Source organism: Eublepharis macularius, chromosome 2, assembly GCF_028583425.1.
Source record: "Eublepharis macularius isolate TG4126 chromosome 2, MPM_Emac_v1.0, whole genome shotgun sequence".
NCBI lineage: Eukaryota > Metazoa > Chordata > Lepidosauria > Squamata > Eublepharidae > Eublepharis > Eublepharis macularius.
Genome location: NC_072791.1, coordinates 152,583,564 through 152,601,760, shown reverse-complemented (window position 1 = coordinate 152,601,760; position 18,197 = coordinate 152,583,564). Strand labels below are relative to the sequence as shown.

The 18,197-nt window shown below is 44.7% G+C and overlaps 2 protein-coding genes across 4 annotated transcripts in view; one reads left to right on the top strand and one right to left on the bottom strand.

Moving 5' to 3' along the window:
- PLEKHG3 (pleckstrin homology and RhoGEF domain containing G3) overlaps window positions 1-11,059 on the top strand; it is a 76,757-nt gene extending 65,698 nt beyond the window's left edge. Inside the window, exons 13-19 of the mRNA XM_054971352.1 lie at window positions 841-927; window positions 1,950-1,988; window positions 2,732-2,739; window positions 3,047-3,361; window positions 4,945-5,043; window positions 5,491-6,931; window positions 8,428-11,059. Coding sequence (XP_054827327.1) covers window positions 841-927; window positions 1,950-1,988; window positions 2,732-2,739; window positions 3,047-3,361; window positions 4,945-5,043; window positions 5,491-6,931; window positions 8,428-9,227 — 2,789 coding nt within the window. The 3' untranslated portion in view covers window positions 9,228-11,059. The remainder of the gene's footprint in view (window positions 1-840; window positions 928-1,949; window positions 1,989-2,731; window positions 2,740-3,046; window positions 3,362-4,944; window positions 5,044-5,490; window positions 6,932-8,427) is intronic.
- Window positions 11,060-11,930: 871 nt separating this feature from the next.
- Window positions 11,931-18,197, bottom strand: part of SPTB (spectrin beta, erythrocytic) — a 147,368-nt gene continuing 141,101 nt past the window's right edge. For all 3 annotated transcript variants that reach the window (XM_054972835.1, XM_054972836.1, XM_054972834.1), the window contains exon 36: window positions 11,931-16,333. In XM_054972835.1, coding sequence (XP_054828810.1) covers window positions 16,166-16,333 — 168 coding nt within the window. In that variant the 3' untranslated portion in view covers window positions 11,931-16,165. The remainder of the gene's footprint in view (window positions 16,334-18,197) is intronic.

The following is an 18,197-nucleotide window of genomic DNA, read 5'->3' as shown; positions in this document are numbered from 1 at the left end:
CTTGTTACGGGGTGGTTTGCCATTGCCTTCCCCAGTCATTTCTACACTTTACCCCCAGGAAACTGGGTACTCATTTTACCGACCTCGGAAGGAGGGAAGGCTGAGTCAACCTTGAGCCAACTACTTGAACCCGGCTTCCGCCAGGATCGAACTCAGGACATGAGCAGAGCTTGGGCTTCAGTACTGCAGCTTACCGCTCTGTGCCATGGGGAGACTTATATTTATGCGTCAGGCAAGGATAATTCACTAGGTCCAACAAAATAGAGGGATGGTCTCAACACCTATATACTAAACAAGGACCACAGGCCCAAAGAGACCAATTGCAAACATATTTTTTAATTTTTAAATTTATATGAAAGTGCAAGTGCTGTTGTGCAAAGTATTAGAAAAAGATTCTCAATTTTGTTCTACTCCATGCATTTTGACAACAATTCAACACAAATGCTTAACACGTCAGTTTTCACAATTGCATCATCTGAATTCACTGCCTCCTGGGGGGCAGCTGTAGCTCCCTTCCTTTCTTGAATACTCTGGATTATCCATAGGTGCTCAAAATCTCTATTGAGGAGATACTACGCAGCAACCTTGGAAATGGCATCTAGTTCTCTTGCAACAAGATTTTCACAACAACAAATTTACTGAAACAAAAAAAAATCTTGATGAGAAAGGCAAAGTATTATAAGGGAACCCATGATTATTTAGCCAACACATTCCTCAAGAGAGGATATCGGAGTGTTACTTAAACCTGCTCTAGAACACTTCTTCAGCAAGGCTGGCATTGTGAAGTGTGCCCAGGAAAACATCATTGGCTCTAACTGGTATCTTGTGTCCCATCCTTAGAACCTTTCCACTGCAAAAACAGTGCTGAGAAGCTCCTAGATGGACTCCACAGCTCTGCTTTACAGCGTGACGGCCGCAGAAAATCTGGTGCGGGCTCCCCTAATTCAGCATTGAGCACAAAGTGTCTCTACAGTATGGTGGCAAGGGTCTGGGAACAAAGAATTGGTGGTATTCTGACCAGAGATCACTGGGCCACAACTCTGTAGTAGAATGTGGGCATTTGCTTTCTTTCCAGGGCACGGTGATGGTTGAACATGCTTCTCAGTCCCCACCTACCATGATAGGTGCTATTGGCTCTTAAAGCCTTAGAGGCAAGGCTGTGTATACTCCAAGTGTTCCCACTAAACTTGGCATCATGAGAATCCCTGCTTTCTTTTTAAAAATCGGAGTTTCTAGTCTGTGTAGCTTTTGAGAAGACACAGGCAAAGTAGAACAAACTCTCAAATCTTTGGGAGCAAAAACAGCTCTCTGAGTGGTTCAAAGTTCCTGGCCTCCTCTATGACAGCTATTTGCTATCACAGTAGTCCCCAGTTTTTATACCTTTTCCTCCTCATCCATCATTCTTGCCAGAAAAATTCCAAATTCCTTTCAAAATATGGATCTTCAAAGCAAAATAAGCAATGTACAATAAGAAAATATGCAACTGACTTTACTAAATTGGCATAATTTGTTCTGTTTGTGGAATGTGGATGTCTGCTTTATGAAGAATTTGAATAGTATTTGTTAGGGGAAGGAGAAAGTACACACAGCCTTCCTTATCTGTAGAAGTCCGGTGGAAAGACGGCAAGGTTTTTTTTTTAAAAAAACAACACCTGTGTTTTTTGGGGGGGTCTTTCTGTCCATTTAATGTTGGTGGCTTGCAAGCCCGTGAGGCTGATGCATAATGGGGATGTGGGGTGTTTGAGAGACTTTTTCTCCCCTGACCGCTGGAAGCTGGTACTCTTCTGCTCTGGTGCACTTGGATGCTTCAAGTTGTTTGCTGCTGGATTGACTGAGATTGTGGGCTGAAGCTGGTGCTGGATTGCTTCTGAGACAGTCTGGGTGCTTTGGGGCTCTGAATCAGTAGCTGGATTTCAGGGACTGATTACAAACTTTGTTTTTTATCACAGAGCCAGCAAAACAAATCCTCAAGCAACTGAGCAACAAAGGTGAGTGAATTTTCCCCTGCCCTCCCCCTAGCATACGTGAAAGGGGCTCTTATATCCCTAGGCAAAGTGGCTGCTTGGGGGTCTAAAGAGATCCCCAGCCCATCCTGGCTTGCTCCTCCTGTCCCATATTAATTCCTGTCAGCCACTGAGAGCACAGGGTGTGCCTGTATCATTAGGCCAAGGCTGCTTTGATGCTGAAAGGTCCGGCAAGATATTTCTCCATCTTTAATAATCCCAGCTGTTCCTTTACACATTCAGTCAGCAGCTGCTGTTGACTTATGACTGATCCGTTGAATTTTGTGGTGGTGGGAGGTACCCTGCGCCCATTGGAACTGAATATAATAATTTGCCTGTAGAGCAAATGGTTCAGCTTGACCGTAGTCACTACTAGTCATACAGAGTACATCTGAAACAGACATTGGGAACTGGGACTAGTAAGTAAATAATCTGAGCAAGGAACTAAAACTGTTTAATATTTCAGTCATTTTTTCAGGTCTGTATTGGATTTCTGCTGTTTTTTAAATCTTTGCAAATTTGCCTGTATATACCCATTACACGTTTATTGAAATGTCTTCAATATTAACTGTACTGGCTCACACTGTGGAATCTGCCTTGAGTTTCAGTGAGAAAGGCGGGCTATGGATAACATAAATAAGTAACTAAATAAAACCTCACCCATTACTTATAACTGCCTTTCTCCCCCACCCCCTTTCTCTTTCCATGTACTGCAAATATGGCAATAGGACTAAAGGTAAGATCCAGAAACTGGAAGGGAAAAACATGGAAGGGGAGGAGGATAATGAGCTTTTAAAATTGTTCAGGATGTTGATTGACTTGTGGTGGGCTTTGGGTGCCTTTACAATGTTTTCCGCAATGAATACTTGCTGCCCACAATTGTGGAATTCCAAAGAGTGAGAAGTGCATTATTATTTCTTGTGGATAAGAAGCAAATACACATAAGGCAGCTAGGGATGTGAGAAAATCAAGGTATGTCTCCACTGGTATGTCAGCACAAGGACCTTTCTAAAGGGAGCTCTTGCTTGCCCTACTTCAACTAGCATGCAGATAGTGATGGCGCTCTTCTGGAGTTTGGGGAGCCCCCACGGCCCTCCAGCAGCTTGCCCCCACAGGAGGAGCAGCAGCAGAACTTTCCCCAGGAATGTCTGGAAGAGTTGGCTGAAAGTGATGGCAGTGAGAAGGAGATGGGGCCAGAGGAAGAGGTCGAAGTGGAGGAGGAGGAAGAAGAGGAGGAGGAAGAGGAGGAGAGCCTGGTAGGAACGGAGCAGGTGGCAGATTTTGCAAGCTCCTTGATGGCAGTCCTCCATTGCTGGCACTATCGGGCCAACGCTTTCCTTTTCTCCTGGGGCAGCATGGTGAGGTGCCTGTTCAGCCTCTCCCCTCAACCCCTTTCTGCATGCTGGCTTGGTGCATGGCTCTCACCTGCCCTCTGTTTCCTTTGGCCATCTTTTCTACAGTCTCCCTGTTAACCAGACTTGGGCCAGGCTATGCATCTTAAGGCTGGGCAGAGGAAAGGGAATACTCATGGACAACTTCACAGCTAGCTGTTTAACCTTTCAGCTGTGCCAGTGACTTACTCTGTGCTTTTAACACTCCCACACCGACTAATAAAACTTGTGGTTTGTTAACCAAAGAGGCTAGCTGGTCCTGATCAATTTTGTCTCTATGGCAAACCCTCTTTCTGCAGTTCTTTTCCTAGGAAAGGTTCACATTAGCAGGTCTGAAAGCAAGATAAAGCTAATATTCTTTTCCAAGTTCTACAATATTGGACCCTCATTGGATCCAGCATTAAGGATGAAAGCAGGCAGACCTGTGGATAAGAGCAGATGTGGGGGTTTGGCCATGGGGCGAGCTCTGCTCCCCCTGCCCCTAGCTTTTGTTATTGCAGAGACAAACCAACCAACCACTGACTGAATCCTGATGGACCATTCATCTGTCTGGCACTTAAATCATTTTAAAGGGTTTTTTAAAATAGTTTTTAACCTTTTAAATTTATTTGGAGAGGAAGACTTTGATACAAGAGCTGGCCAATCATTATTGCGCAAACTTAGTTTTTTGCCACCTTGTATCTGATCAGGGCAAAGAGGCTGTACATGTGTCTAGGTAGCAGTGACTGTGCTTCTGTGGCTGACTCACTGCTGAGGCTGCATCTGTCTTCACCCTGCGAGGGTGCCCAATTCACCTTCTAGGTAACTTACCAAAGTTGTTAACCATTCAGTTGCCTTCGTCAGCGTTGTTGCAGGGTATCTAGAAGATCAAGTCTAGAAAGCCGCAAAGTGATCTGCTGGTTGCAAGGGTGGCAAGCAAACCAAACCTGCCAATGCTTGTCTTCCCCTGTTATTTGTAATGTACCAACTGTGTGGAGTGATGTAAAACAAGTTTTTGGTCTATGGATCGCACCAGTGGTCAATGTAGTTCAGCATTCTGTTTCACAGGGAGGCCATCAGATGCCCCTAGAAGAATGTGGAAGCCAAGCCTTCCCCCTGGGGATTTCTCCAGCGCTGATATTCAGAGGAGTACTGCTTCCTGATATGGAGGTATTGTTTAGTCATCATGGCTAATAGCTAGTGGTGGGCCTTTCATCTAAATCATGAAAGGCATTTGAGCTAGTTACCGTGACTGGGTAAGAGCTGGCTTTGGTTGTTTTGCCCAGGGCTAGAATAATAGACAAACCTGCACAGAAATTCTTCACCCAGGAAAGCAATTAGGTAGTTGAGGCCAGCCATAATCTCTGCCTTCTATAAAATCTCTTGATACTAATACTAATTACCTGATTCACAGTAAATGAAAACAGGATTATAAAGTGTTTCAGAAACAATAGATAATAATAGCTAAGTATGTGCAGTTGCTCTTGTCCTGGCATCCAATAAGACAACAGTTCTTTTCCCAATAACATGTGCTCAATCCTCTAAACAGCATTTTTTCTTTTTGGGTTCAGGGCAAGGGCCGCAAGGCACAGGAAGGGCACAAACGATGCCAGTCTCCAGAAAACAATGAGAGAACCTGGATCATGGAGGCCGCCTCTTCTGTCCTGAAGGTGAGGGTCTCCTTGGCATACATGTGGCCCCATGGGCTGTTAGGCAAAACTGAATTGCTGTTCTTGCCAGTTCTAGACGGAATTTCTTTGCCCTTTCCTTGAACTAGTGACTTCAAAAATTCTGTTCCTGGCCACTCTGTTTTCATGATCTAAAATTCCCATATTGGCTACAGTATCCTACTTACCTCCAGACCACAATCCACGTTGCTCCCAAAGGACATGACCTACAAACTAGGTGAAACATTTATCTCCTACTGAACCAACATCAGGGCAAGTGAATGAAAAGACTGGACTTTAAATCACAGTTCCATTGAGATGTAGCAATGGACTGCAGTTGAGTAGGAACAGTTTACTTTTTTCTAAACACTCATCTGTAATTTGGGTTGTATAATAGATATAGGAAGCATTCTTGTTTTTCTCACTTGCTTTATTTCATGTGTTTCCCAGCCTCAATCAGCCATGGACCTTAACAGGATAGCAGAGGCTTCTTCCTGTAAGGAAGAGTGCCCAGAAGAGCATCTTTTGGACCCTGAGTCAGCAAGTCCTCCAGAGCCAGCCTTGGCAGACCAACATGGAGTACTCCATCAGCATTCAGATTGTCTGGAGCCCAATGAAAATGCTGAAGAGCTGAAGCCACTTACCAGCGAAGAGGAGGAGGAGGAGGAGGAGGACGGCAGTGCACCCCCACCCAGAAGCATCCTTCCTCTCTCTGTGCTGGATCAGGCTAGTATTATTGCTGAGCGCTTTACTAGTAGCCTCTCTCGTCGAAGCAGCCTGGCTCTAGAGGAGGGGAAGGGCTACCTGACCCCAAAGCAGGCCAGTCAGAGTGGCAGTGTCCTAAGCCTGGATGGTAGTGAGAAGGCTACTTGCCGCAACAATAGCGCCATTGAACCCCAGAACTGCAGCCTGCCGCAAGAGCCCCCAACTGAGCCTAGCAGTGCCTGCCGTGAGCCTCTCTCACCAGGTCCAATGGAAACCGATCGTGCTTCCTGTAGACGGAAGGAGTCCATGCTGTCTCAGCAAGACCGGCTGCTGTTAGACAAGATCAAGAACTACTATGATTATGCTGAGCATCAAGATGCTGGCTTCAGCGTCAGACGGAGGGAGAGCCTGTCCTACATTCCCAAAGGACTAGTGAGGAACTCTGTCTTCAGGATCAACAGCCTCCCCCAGCCAGAACCTGAGCAGGAAGTGAGGAAGAGATTGGGAACCAGTGGGGTCTGTCGAACAGCAGCCTGGGTACTCTCAAATAGACCTGCTCTTGGGTCCCAGGCTGCCTTCTCTGAGCCAGGCCATGATGAAAATCCTCAGCCTATCAGTGAAGCAGAATTCAGGCCACCTGCTGAGATGATTAAGGTCTGGGAGGAGATGGAGAAACCAAACAGACAGCTGTGGAATGGGAAGGCACCAGAGGGCAGCAGGGCAGGCAAAGCAAATGGGCAGTGTGCTGAACTTTCTTTGAGGAACAGGCTCAGGAGCCAGGAGAATGGCTTTGACCTCCATGAGCCGCTCCTCATCCTAGAGGATGAGGATCAGAATCTTGGGTCTATAACAGAAGAGTCTGCTGTGCCCTCCCCAGACAACAAGTCTCCTGTGGAACAGGCCGTCCCTTCCAGAGTGCCCTGGAAGCTAATGCAAGAACTAGGGAGCTGCGAGCCAGACCAGTGTCCCCCTCAGTTGCACCCCCGTATCATGCAGCTTGCCCAGCTGTCAGAGGCGGAACTGACAGAGAAGATGAAGAACAAGGTATACCAGCTGGCCCGCCAGTACAGCCTCCGAATCAAGGGCCACAAGCCTGCAGCGCACAGGCGGCTGACTGAACTGGAGAAGGAAATGAAGAGCAATTTTTTGACTAGCCAGCAGGAGGCAGATAAGAAGGGGGACAAGGGTATGTATTGTCTTCATTCCTACTGTATGAGTTATGGTTGTATCTAGTGCTCATAGCGGACACACAAAGTTATGATAAGAATAGGTAAAGAGAATCTCTGGGTTTCTTTCTCTCATAGTTTAGATAAATAACTTACTCTATCCTTGTGGGCTCATAACCTTTATAAAACTGAATACTGTGTGAAGTGTCAGATATAGTCTTTTATATAATGTTTTAAGACTCGTATTGAAAAAAGGATGCTGCAAGTTGCTTATGGATGGCCTGTTCCTCAAAGAGTTTACAGTCTAAGGCTGTTCCTTTAACAATCCTTAGCTCCATCTCTCCATAACTGACCGCAGAATAGAATCTGTAGCTACCTTCTTTAAGATGAGGAAATGGGTTCATTAGCAGGAAACAAACTCTGAGCCAGTACAGCCTCCTGGGCTAGAACAGTGTTTTCTTACTTGAGCAAGAAAGTAAGAGAATGAAAGGTTATGGCAATCCACTGCCCTGGTGGGGGACTCACTGCATTAGAATGTGCGCTGAAAGTTAAAAACATGTATTGTGTAAACCCCCAAAGCCCAGGTCGGCAGCCTGTCTTGCAGGACCTTTCAGCTTCTTGGGAGAACTTAATTTATTCTCCTGTTTCTTTCCCTGAAAGCAGTCATGAACTCTGTGTGCATGACACCACAAAAATGATCATTATTTTGCCATAAGTATAGCATAATTCTGTAGCCTGCATATAAAGTGTGCGTGAGTGTGTCTGTGTCTCTGGATAAGGGCAGAAGGACATTGCCGAAGTAGCAAGTCCCCTTTCTTTGGATCAAGGGAAGCTGACATCTTACCTAAGGCAGGGGAATATCCTCGGTCTGCTCTTCTGATTCTCAAAAGCTTGTGCTGGAATAAATTTTGTAAGTCTTTATGGTGCCAGTAGACTCCTGATTTATTCTGTCTAAGAGGAACATTTGGTTTCTAACTTAGCTTAATTCCTTTAATTCCTTTATTTTTCTTTGTTTCCTTCCTTCTATCATTCTTGCTGTCTCTCCCTGTCTCCTTGGGTTTGTAGATAGGAGGGAAACAGACACAGATCAAAGGAGAGGAGCGTTTTCTCCCCCTGCTGGGAGATCTCACTCAAGTCCCAGCTCCAACCCAAATGACCATTGAATGAGATCTGTCTTGCCACTCCATAACAAGACTGCTTCGTAGACCCATCTAGAGCTTCCTTTAATCTTAGGGAGGCTGGGAAAGCATTGAGGGTGAGCAGAGGAGTCTTCCTTCACTTTCCCCCTCTGAGTAGGCTAACATTTTGCCTACCTCAGCTGTGGTCAGCCAACAGTGTCAGTATCTTTTTGGTGAGTTCTGGGGTGAGAGATTTTCCGTGAGATCTCTACCACGGAAGCTCTGTGTCCTGTGGCCCTTGAACAGGTTAAAGGGGATGTTGCTGTTAGAAGCCTCCAAGCTTTCACCCTTATTGCCCCAGCACTGTCTCACCCATTCCTTGTTGGTTTTTCTCCTAGGCAAGCGGAAGCCAGCCCTGTCCCTCCTTAATTATGAACAAGTTGTGCTGCAGGAATCAAGCCCACTGATGCTTCTTTCCTCTTCTTCGCATGAGAAGTTGCCCAAGCGCTTCTCTTTCAGCCCCTCCTCCACCAGCCCCCGGCTCACTTCTCCCACTAGTACGCTGTCATGCAGCCCCATCAGCCCCATCATAGCTGAGAAGTTCCACTGGCCTGATGTGCAGGAGCTGAGGTCCAAGTATTCCTGTCAGCCAAGGGCTGAAAAGTGCAGATCTCTACCGGTCAACAGGAGCCGCTCAGCACCTGAGAAAATGATGGATGCTGATAGGATGCAGGAACACCGGGACTCAAAGAGAAATGGGAAAATTGGGAAATCCCAGCAGGAGGGGACCCAGACCAGCAGGGGGATGGCAGTAAGGGAGACATCACCCAGTTTTCTTCCCAAGAATCATGCCTGTGATACTAATGAGCGATTATGTGTCACGGCCGAAGCTTCTCTGGAGAACAGCCATCGGGTGATAGTCATGGAGAAACGGCTGGATGCTGCTGGTGAGCCAGATGAGAGCTATGTGCAGATCCGTTCCCCTACGTCCCGTGAGAAGATCTCTCTCAAGGCCGTGGTGGAGCGGTGCAAGGCCTACCAGGACTCGGAAGAGTACCGCAAGCGTGAGGAGGACATTCAGGATGTGGCTTCCCCAAAGGCGTCTCAGCAACTATGGTGGGAGAAAACAGACAGCAACCAGCAAAGCCTGGTAAAGAACCTCCGGGAAAAGTTCCAGACCTTCCATCCCAACAGTTGAGCATAAGTGTCTCTTGCTTCCACACTACTAAAACTTACTGTAAACTGAGAAGCTGTGGAGTCAACCTTTTGAGGAAATCCCAACCATTCTTTCCAGCTTCTTGGGAGGATGGACAGCAGTCCCTTCCTGCTGGTATCCCTCTTTCACATGAACAGCTGCTTTAACTTTCTAGGAAGCAACGGCACCCTTCTTCATATCTATGCATTTTGAGCATGGTTGTACATCTCCATAAACACTGTAGCACCCTAAGCCTGTTTTCATCTTGCTGCAGGCAATATCATTGCACAGAACAGCTGCAAGCCTCAAGGAGCTCCCCCTTAGAGTAGGCATGCCATAAGTCAGCTGTTCGTAAGCTCTGCCAAGGAAAGGTGTGTTCCTCCCTTCAGCACCAGGGTGCGGGTGGGAAGTTTCATCATGAAGGAGTGCTACGTTTTATAGGAGAATAAGTTATTGGTCCAAGGTTGTGTTTGTATGTTTTTTTTTTAAAGAATGTAATTTTACTGAGGTTGGGAGTTTTGATTGGTTTCAAGCCTCCCATTCTGCGAATACATAATCTAATAATGGTTGTGTACACATTTCAGTCTGTTGTACGCACTGTGAAATAACCACTTTTGACCAGAGAATGTGGCTTTGGCTTCTTCGCTGAAACTGGGTGTGTGAGAGGGGGAACGACTGAAAGCTATCACTGTCTTTTTTTCCTTTTTTTTTTTAAACCCTGCATCACATGTACCCAAAGCTAAGATTGATAAAGTTCATTGAGTTCATAGACTTCTCCAAGGTGGTAGAAGCTGGCATGGGGGTGGATCAAATTAGCAGTTATGCTGGGATATTTCAGTTCCTGTAACTTGACTCCTGGAGAATCTCACCCAACCCTGTTTCCTGCCTTGATCTGTAGTACTTTGATACCATATGCATTCCTTCTATGGGTCAAACAAGTGAGAAATGTCTTGGGATTATTTGGAGGACCATAGTCAATTTTCAGGTCGTCCTTCGTTTGTTCAGTTTCTTCTATTGATTTTCATTCAGGTAGGAAAACACATTTCACTAGATTAAGGAACAAAATCAGTATTTAAATGACATACTATATGAGAGGGAAAAAATCTCCCTTATAGATCAGTATGACTTATATTACCAAGGATGGGAGGATCTGCTTCAACAGTTTAAAAACTTGCTCAGAAGTTTTTAAAAAATAAGTCAGTGTGTGATAAGGTTGATGGTGCTGTGCATCAAGATGTTTTAAGCACACTCGTCACTTTGCCTTTCGATGGCAAAAAACACCCAACATGTATTTCAGAATCATAGCCTAGAGAAATGACTGCACTATGTATGAACCTTCAGAGACCAAACAATATTATTACTACTTCATTCTCAGACACTGTTGGTGTGGGGTAGTGGAAATAGACAAAAAAACACTAACACAGCTTGGAGTGGGCAGAATTCCTACATCATTATATATTGCATGGTAGAGTTGATGCCAGTATTTCCAGCCCAGCTCAATGGCCCACTTGCTATGTAAAATCCATTTGAGAATCTTCTGTTGATTTGAATTCCTGGGTAACTGAAACCCTTGAATGTATTTTGCAGTACACTTTGCAAGGAATAATTGACATTTGAAAAGAGGGCAGACACAGCAAAAAGACTAAAGGAAGGAAAAGAAGAAACAAGAAACTCAGAGTGCACATCAGTGGGCTGGGATACAAAAGGATGGGGGTACTTGATAGATGATGCAGAGAGCCCCGTGAAAGAGACTTTCTGCCTGTGGTGGTGTGAGAGATTGAGAGTGGATGCTGTTGAGGTGGAGGACAAAGAAAATGAGTAAACAAAAAGGGCTTGAAAATAACGCATTAAAATAGTATCAAAATGTTTTTCTATTGTGAATGCAATTATGTGGTCCTTTGGGACTTAGTAAAAATGACCCTCAGAGTCTGCACCATTAAGTCAAGTAGTAGCCTGTTAAGCTGGGGTTCCCTATATAGCATAGTATACTGACATTGCAATCATCTGTAGAGTTACTCTAGTTTAAACCCATTAAAATAAATAGGCTTAGACTGGAGTAACTTTCACAGGACTGCACTGTAAGTATCTCTTCTTCCAAGGCTGGGCTTCTTTAAATTCCTCATAATGTGGTTGTTTCCCTATTACCTGGACACAAAGCATTGTCCACCTTGCTTGTTAGATTTTAAAATTTGGCAGAACAAATAAAAATCAAGAGGAACATACCCCAAAAGCATTTAGGAAAAGCCTTTGAACTATACTGCAGCAGACCCAGTAGTGTGGGGCATATAGACCTAAAGATTTAGTCTAGATAATAGTTTAGTAAAACTCTGGTCACACAGTGAGTGACTTGGATCCTGTGAATTAGTTTAGTGCACACTAGATATTCTCTGCCATGCAGTGCATTTCCTCTTCCTCTAAAACTTCATTCGCACAAGATCAAGGGTTTTTAATGGGCCCCTGTGGAAATTGAATTTTTAGAGGAAGTGTGCTGTATGGCTGAGACAAGCACACATGGAATTCTTAGGATCCAAAATAGAGTATTTTATAATAATGAGAAAGGAGCACTATGTGAATACTAAAAGCAGTCCTTGAAAGTATTATTATTCCATATGACAGTGGTTTATCCAAGGTACTAGCTGGTGAAATCATTGATTAGAGAGCTTTCCTTCAGGTAGTTTAGTAGACTGACAGAAAATACATACAGAATCCAAGAGCCAAGAAATATTTTATTTGTTCATTTATTAGAAAAAATGTTATTAAATTGCTTCTGAAGCACATTCTGAAGCTTTAGCTCTTTCTGGACAGTGGAAGCACATTGGAGCAGGTGGAATTTGGTGCCTGGCTCTTAAAATAAGTGAATTAATTCCAGTCACATGATCCTGTAGGAGAAGAGAGATTATTCTCCTGATTGCCAAAAAACTGCCCTTGCTACTCTGCAGCAAACATGTTCTGGGCCTTGTGATGTGCTGTTCCTTTCTAAACAGGTCCTGACCACTGCATTGGTGGGGTCTTGGAAAGCAAAGCTTGATGGGAGAACAGCTTAACAGAGTTGAAGTTATTTTGCAAGTCTCAGAGCTGGATCAATCCTTCCAAGAATGGAAGAGCTAGACGGGGCCAGGCACCATGAGGCTATAAGCCACCAGACAGAAAATGGTTCCTATTAGGCTAATATTGCTCCTGTTCTCTAATGGGTAGGAGCACAGTGCAGAGAGACACAGTGGCGCACAGACAACTGTATTCAAAACCTGCTGAGCTGCGACCAAATCTTTAACAGAGGTCTGGAAGCATAGTCCATATACAAACAATGGTTTAAGATACAGGAAAGTAGAAAAAGTACACAAGCTATAAAGCAACTTCCAAACAGCACACAGTCCAGTGCAGGGCAGTGGTCACACAACAGCAGTAGTCAAGAGCATTTTAGGTTAGTTTTTTTTAAAAAAATCAGCAACATACTATACATGAAACTCAAGAGTGAAGGTCACAGTATCTCCCAAGAAAAGAAAGTGGGGCCGAGTTTGCTACCCAGGGCCTTGTGAGGCCCAAGTGTTGCTGGGTAGCATGTTCAGTGGTTCTTTTCCTGGTGGTATTTTAAGGAAAGTCTTGACTCGGTCTGTCTTCTCATGTGCTTTGTTCTTCTATGAAACTCCACTCCCCAAAGCCTCTAAGTCCCTAGCGCTCCTTGCCTGTTGCCTCTCTTCCTCTTTGGTTGTGAAGGTGACTTCATACAAGACATTTTCCACATGGAATTTAAAGCCTCACAGCATCTTCATTTGTACTAACTACTTTTCTTTGTACTCACTTCAGAGTATGTTTTAGCATTCCCTTCCTATCTTAAGTGTAGACTGAAAAGGTAGGAGAAAAAATCACAGCACATTGATTTGGATTATGACAGGAAGTTTAGAACATTAAGAATATGATTACTCCTTGGCAAACAAGTGTGAAATGTACAGACTCGGAAACTACTGGAGGGATAGAACAGGTAGCACTGTGGTATGAAGGCAGAACATTTACTGCAAGCAGATGCCCAGGGATTCCAGACTGAGCATACGAGACAAGGAACTTGGGGCAGGAGATCTACTTTTTTGGCAGTGCTCCCAAGGAGCCCTTCCAGTGAATTCAATTATATTAAACAGACTGCAGTCTTAAAATACCTAAGGATGTTCTGTTCTCGTACTCTGTTACCGCTGAATAATTCCCATCCACCCAGCCCCCACAAATGCTCTCGCATACAACGGCCCAACCTGTCACGGAGTTACATGCACTTATTTCAATAGAGGCTTGAAATCCGTGGCACAGGTGTGTCACTCTGTAGAGGTGCCAGCCACAAGTCTCTGTAGCAACAATTCTGTTGCAGATTCAAGTCACATGTTGCAGGATGCAGTCTTACTGCATCTCTGTGATAACTAGAAGATTCAGTTGGGCTGACTTTTTGCTATGGCACCACTTGTTTGTCTGCCTAAGCTGCCTGTTCCAAAGCATTAGAGGATTTTCAGTAATGCTAAGTAAAACTGCCTGGTCTAGTTTTTATCTTCCCTCCTACAAATACTCACTGAAAAAAACACTCTTGGTGGCGTATAGGAGTGTTACAGTCTGCTGTGTAGCCCTACTAGCATACAAAGGTCTCAAAAGCTGGCTTGATGGTCATCCGGATGTGCACGTAGTCTCTCAACATAAAGAGGGGAAAGTTTCCTTCATGGTGTGATGCTTTAAAAGGGCACAGGGCAGGAGAGGCAGGTACGCAGTCGGGCATGTGTGATTGCACTCACCTCCCCCCAACATTCAGTGGCGTTAGTGTTACCAGAGTACACCGTGCAGCAATAAAAACCATTTGGCTGTACTAGCTGTTCATAGACAAATGTAGCACTATGGGAAATGTGCCCATCACAATAGCAGAACAGTCTATATGGACTACGCATTATCATCCACAAGATCTGGGGAAGTGTAGCACTTTGAGACTCAATGAAAAGTAACACTTCAAAATGTCCTAAACCTCAGTCAAGGTTTTGCGCTTGGTACTTGGGTTCATGGTCACTGCACTCTGTAAAGTATATAGCCTTTCCTCTTTCCACAGCTGCAGGTGGGTGCCAGGCAAAGAAGAGCCCCTCAGTATCCCAAGAGTTTCTCTTTTGCCAAGAGATGGTTTCATGTTTCCTTTAGAAGGAGAATCTAAACTGGTCTGTGCGTGGGGTTTACAAAGTGTGCTCACTCTTGGAGTGATGATAATTATAGGAAGCCCCTAGGATAAGGCACTTTCAGTATGGTACATGACATCCACAAAGAAAATATGACTAATTTTTATAAATAACTATCAGCCCTAGGGGTGGGGTGCGCGAAGGCTACTGAACAATGGGAGTCTAATAGAAGATCCTTAAAACATCCCAGCCAGTACTACCATCACCACAAAGCAGCCAGTGTGAGAGGATAATCTGCAAGCTCCTCGTAATGTCATCAACTATTAACTTTGCTCCTTGGTAATATGTACCAGTTGCTGTTCTACGGTTTGCTTTTTGGAATGAATTCCTACCTTAGGTAAAAGGGCTTGCATAAATTCAGGGTAGGAAGTGCCTGCATATATTTTAAATAGCCATTCACACACACATCACAGGCAGAGGTCTTTGCAGGATGGAGCAGATGGGATTAGCACTGTGCATTTATAGTGACTGAAAAAGCCACACTCTTAAAAAGTGCAAGCAGTGCAGTGAATTACCAAAAGCCATGCTCAGGCATAACAGATTCTCAAAGGGAACAATGGAGGATCCATTTGCTTCTGGAGAGCTGAGCCAGCACAGAACAGTTGTTTTCAGAAGGCTCAGAAGACAGCAGTGAGCCCAGATTCAGGCCAGTCACAAAGAAAATCCCTGCATAAATAACAGGATTTATAAATTTCATTAAGTAACATGGGGCACAGTCTAGCAACAGGTAGTTGCAGCTAAGTCCTACTGAAAGCAGCTGAGCTTCACTTAGTCTCATATATTGTTCCATTGTTTTCAGGCGAACTTATTTGAGGCTAACTGTTGCTGTAGGGTGTTTATGAACCAGGTGAGCATGGTTCAGCTCTCTCTTCTACACGTATATTTCAAATAAGTCTCCATTCTTACCAATTTAGTGCACAAGTTTGAACATGGATGATACTCTCTTTTGGATATAAAACAGATCCAATATAATCAGGGGTTTTGTCATTCTCAATGGAAGGTGAGGTACACCTTTGTAGGAGAAGAAGTTCTGTGCTTTGTGACATGGGTTCTGTGTGTGTGTGTGTGTGTGTGTGTGTCCGTCCCTACAGAGAGGAGCATATGCCTTGCTGAAAACTGACTTCTAACCTTCCAGTATAAGTAGTCAGAAGCTAACTGAGGGCATGCTATCTGTATTCTTCTAAAAGAGGAGGAACATTTGTTGATACCCCAGAGAAATTCTAAGTGATGAGTCTATTTTAGCAGAAGACAGGGAGAATCTTAGTTTTTGATAAGGATCTATGACATTCACAAGTAGGAAGAGAAATGGCTTCAAAACCCCATGAAGAATGTCCATGGTTCTTGTTGAATCCCTTTTGAGCAATCCCTGCTTCCCTTCTTTCTTCTGCAGTAAGTCTTATGGTATCTTTCTACTGAAGTTCTTTTTCAGTTGCTGGGTCTACAGCATATCACACACAGGGAGTGCCTTGCTGAACTGTCTTCCCAATGAGTGATCTGAGGATCCATATATCTCAAAGTCTCTGCTCTGGAAAACAGCAGGTGCCTCAGAGAAAGGACTTTGTCTTGAAATATTGGATTGATACTCTGGAGAGCATGGTGGATGTGGTGAGAAATGAGAAGCAGGGCTGTGTTGGGGGGATAAGAACAGTGTCGATTGGGGCCAGAAGTGCCCAGGGAGACTCATGCATGCACTTTTTCTTTATGCATATTAGAACATAGGCATCTGACTGGAGCAAGCCATGTGTCTGGCTATTTCTTTTTGGGAAAGAAGCTGAACCTCTTCTCTTTGTCTTTCTTGATCAGGCTCATATCCATGGTAGTGATGGAAGGCAGAGGCAGGCTTTGAGCCTTGCTTTTAATGCTTTGGGATTCAATTATTGCTGTGCTGAAGCCCTGAAGCCAGGTGTGCATTTCATCCTGTTAGAACAAGCCCCCCCACAACACCAGCATTATAAATTTCAGTTTCCAAACAAAGAGCAGAAATACTGTCCAAGATCAGAGTAATTTCAGAGTAATGAATAATGAATTTGTATTTGCTAGGTTTAAACTTATTTAGTTTTTCAAAAATAATCCCTACAATTTTGATTCAAAATATCAAGAGATTGTTGCTGAGGGGCAAGGAGGAAGAAGCAGCTGAAACTAAGGCAGGCCCAATCTTAAAAAAGAACAGAATGGAGTAAGTGAAGAAACTTGACTGCCAAAGGATTAATTGAGTCAAATGCAAAGATTTTGATCTCTTTATGGAAACAGAAGTTGGATGGACTGCCTATGGAAGGGTTGCCCGTCCTTTTTTGAGCCTTTGGGCACCTTTGGAATTTTGAGAGGGAGTGAAGAGTGCCACCCCAAAATGGCTCTCATAGGAAACAGAGCCAAACCTGAAATGGCCATCACAGGAGGCAGAGCCAAACGGAATACCTCCCAACTCCTGGGAAAAGGGAAGGCTTGAAGGGGGAAATGGACCCACACACTGACTAAAAAATGCCCATGTGTTTACCAGTCTTACCTGATCCTCCAGTGGAAAATCCTTTCATTTGAATGACAGCAGCCAATAACAAACCCTGCCTTACCATGGCCCCACACCATTTCTGAAAAAATCAGTGGGCTCCAAGGGAAATACCAGTAGGCACCATGGCACCCATGGGTACCAGAATGGGGAATCCTGACATAAGAAGGCGAAACAGCCAGTTTCCAACCTGTTTATGGTATTCTGCCCAGAGCTTCCTATTATTTTTCCTTGTATTTGAAATTGTGGGTCACTTTATACATGCAGCAGAATCAAGATATACCTCTGTAGGCTGCAAGTGGATGTGGGCATGTTTCAGTGCCCCCCCCCCACCAATAAGGTTCTCTGAAGAAAGTTAGAAGTGTTCAATTATCCTTCTCTGGTATGATGATCTTATGTGCATGAAGCTTTCACACAAAGCTAAACTTCATGAGATGCCTGACACATGTCGGGTTCTCGCAAGTTTACCTGGGAAGTGTAGTTGGGCCCCGCACCCAAGCTCCTGGAAGAAAACCCAAGCAGAGCAGATTTTTGCAAGAGAGTCAGTGTGGCAGCAGCAGGACTAGAAGAATGGGAGAAAAAGAGCCAGTGAGGGGAGCCTGAAGAGAGCCAAACCTGAAGCTGACAGGTGGCTAGCAGCAGCAGAAGGAGCTGCTGAGGCTGCCGCTGCCACCACAGCTGCTAGACTCAACCATCCCTTCCCACTGAGATCTGAGCTCAGGGGGCTCAAGTCTCCTTCCCCTCTCTGTGAGAAAGGATGGTTGAGTCTAGCAGCTGTGACAGTGGCAGCAGCCTCAGTTGCTCTTTCTGCCGCTACTAGCTGCCTATCAGCTTCAGGCTCAGCTCTGCTCGGGCTCCCCTCACTGACTCCTGTCCTTCTGGCCCTGCTGCTGTGACATGCCCCTCCATGACCCTGAGCTCCTGAAGGAAAACCTGAGCAGAGCAGATTTTTGCGCCACTCAGGTTTTCCTCCAGAAGCTCAGCAGCAGGGCCTGAATACACGTACCAGATAAACATGCGGGTAATACGACGTGTCAAGCATCTCGTGTAGTTTAGTTCACAGAGCAGCACTGAAACACACAAAACTCACACCTGCCAACCAAAAGCAATGGCATAATCCAGGTAAAGACAACACTTGGTTCTTGTGCATGCATAAACTGCAACTAAATTTCCAGTGGCTTCCAACATAGTATTTCTGCCCACAATTGACAGAATTTTGACATAATTCATTGTCTTCCTAAATTAGTGAAGCCCCATTGAAATCAACAGAAATGTACA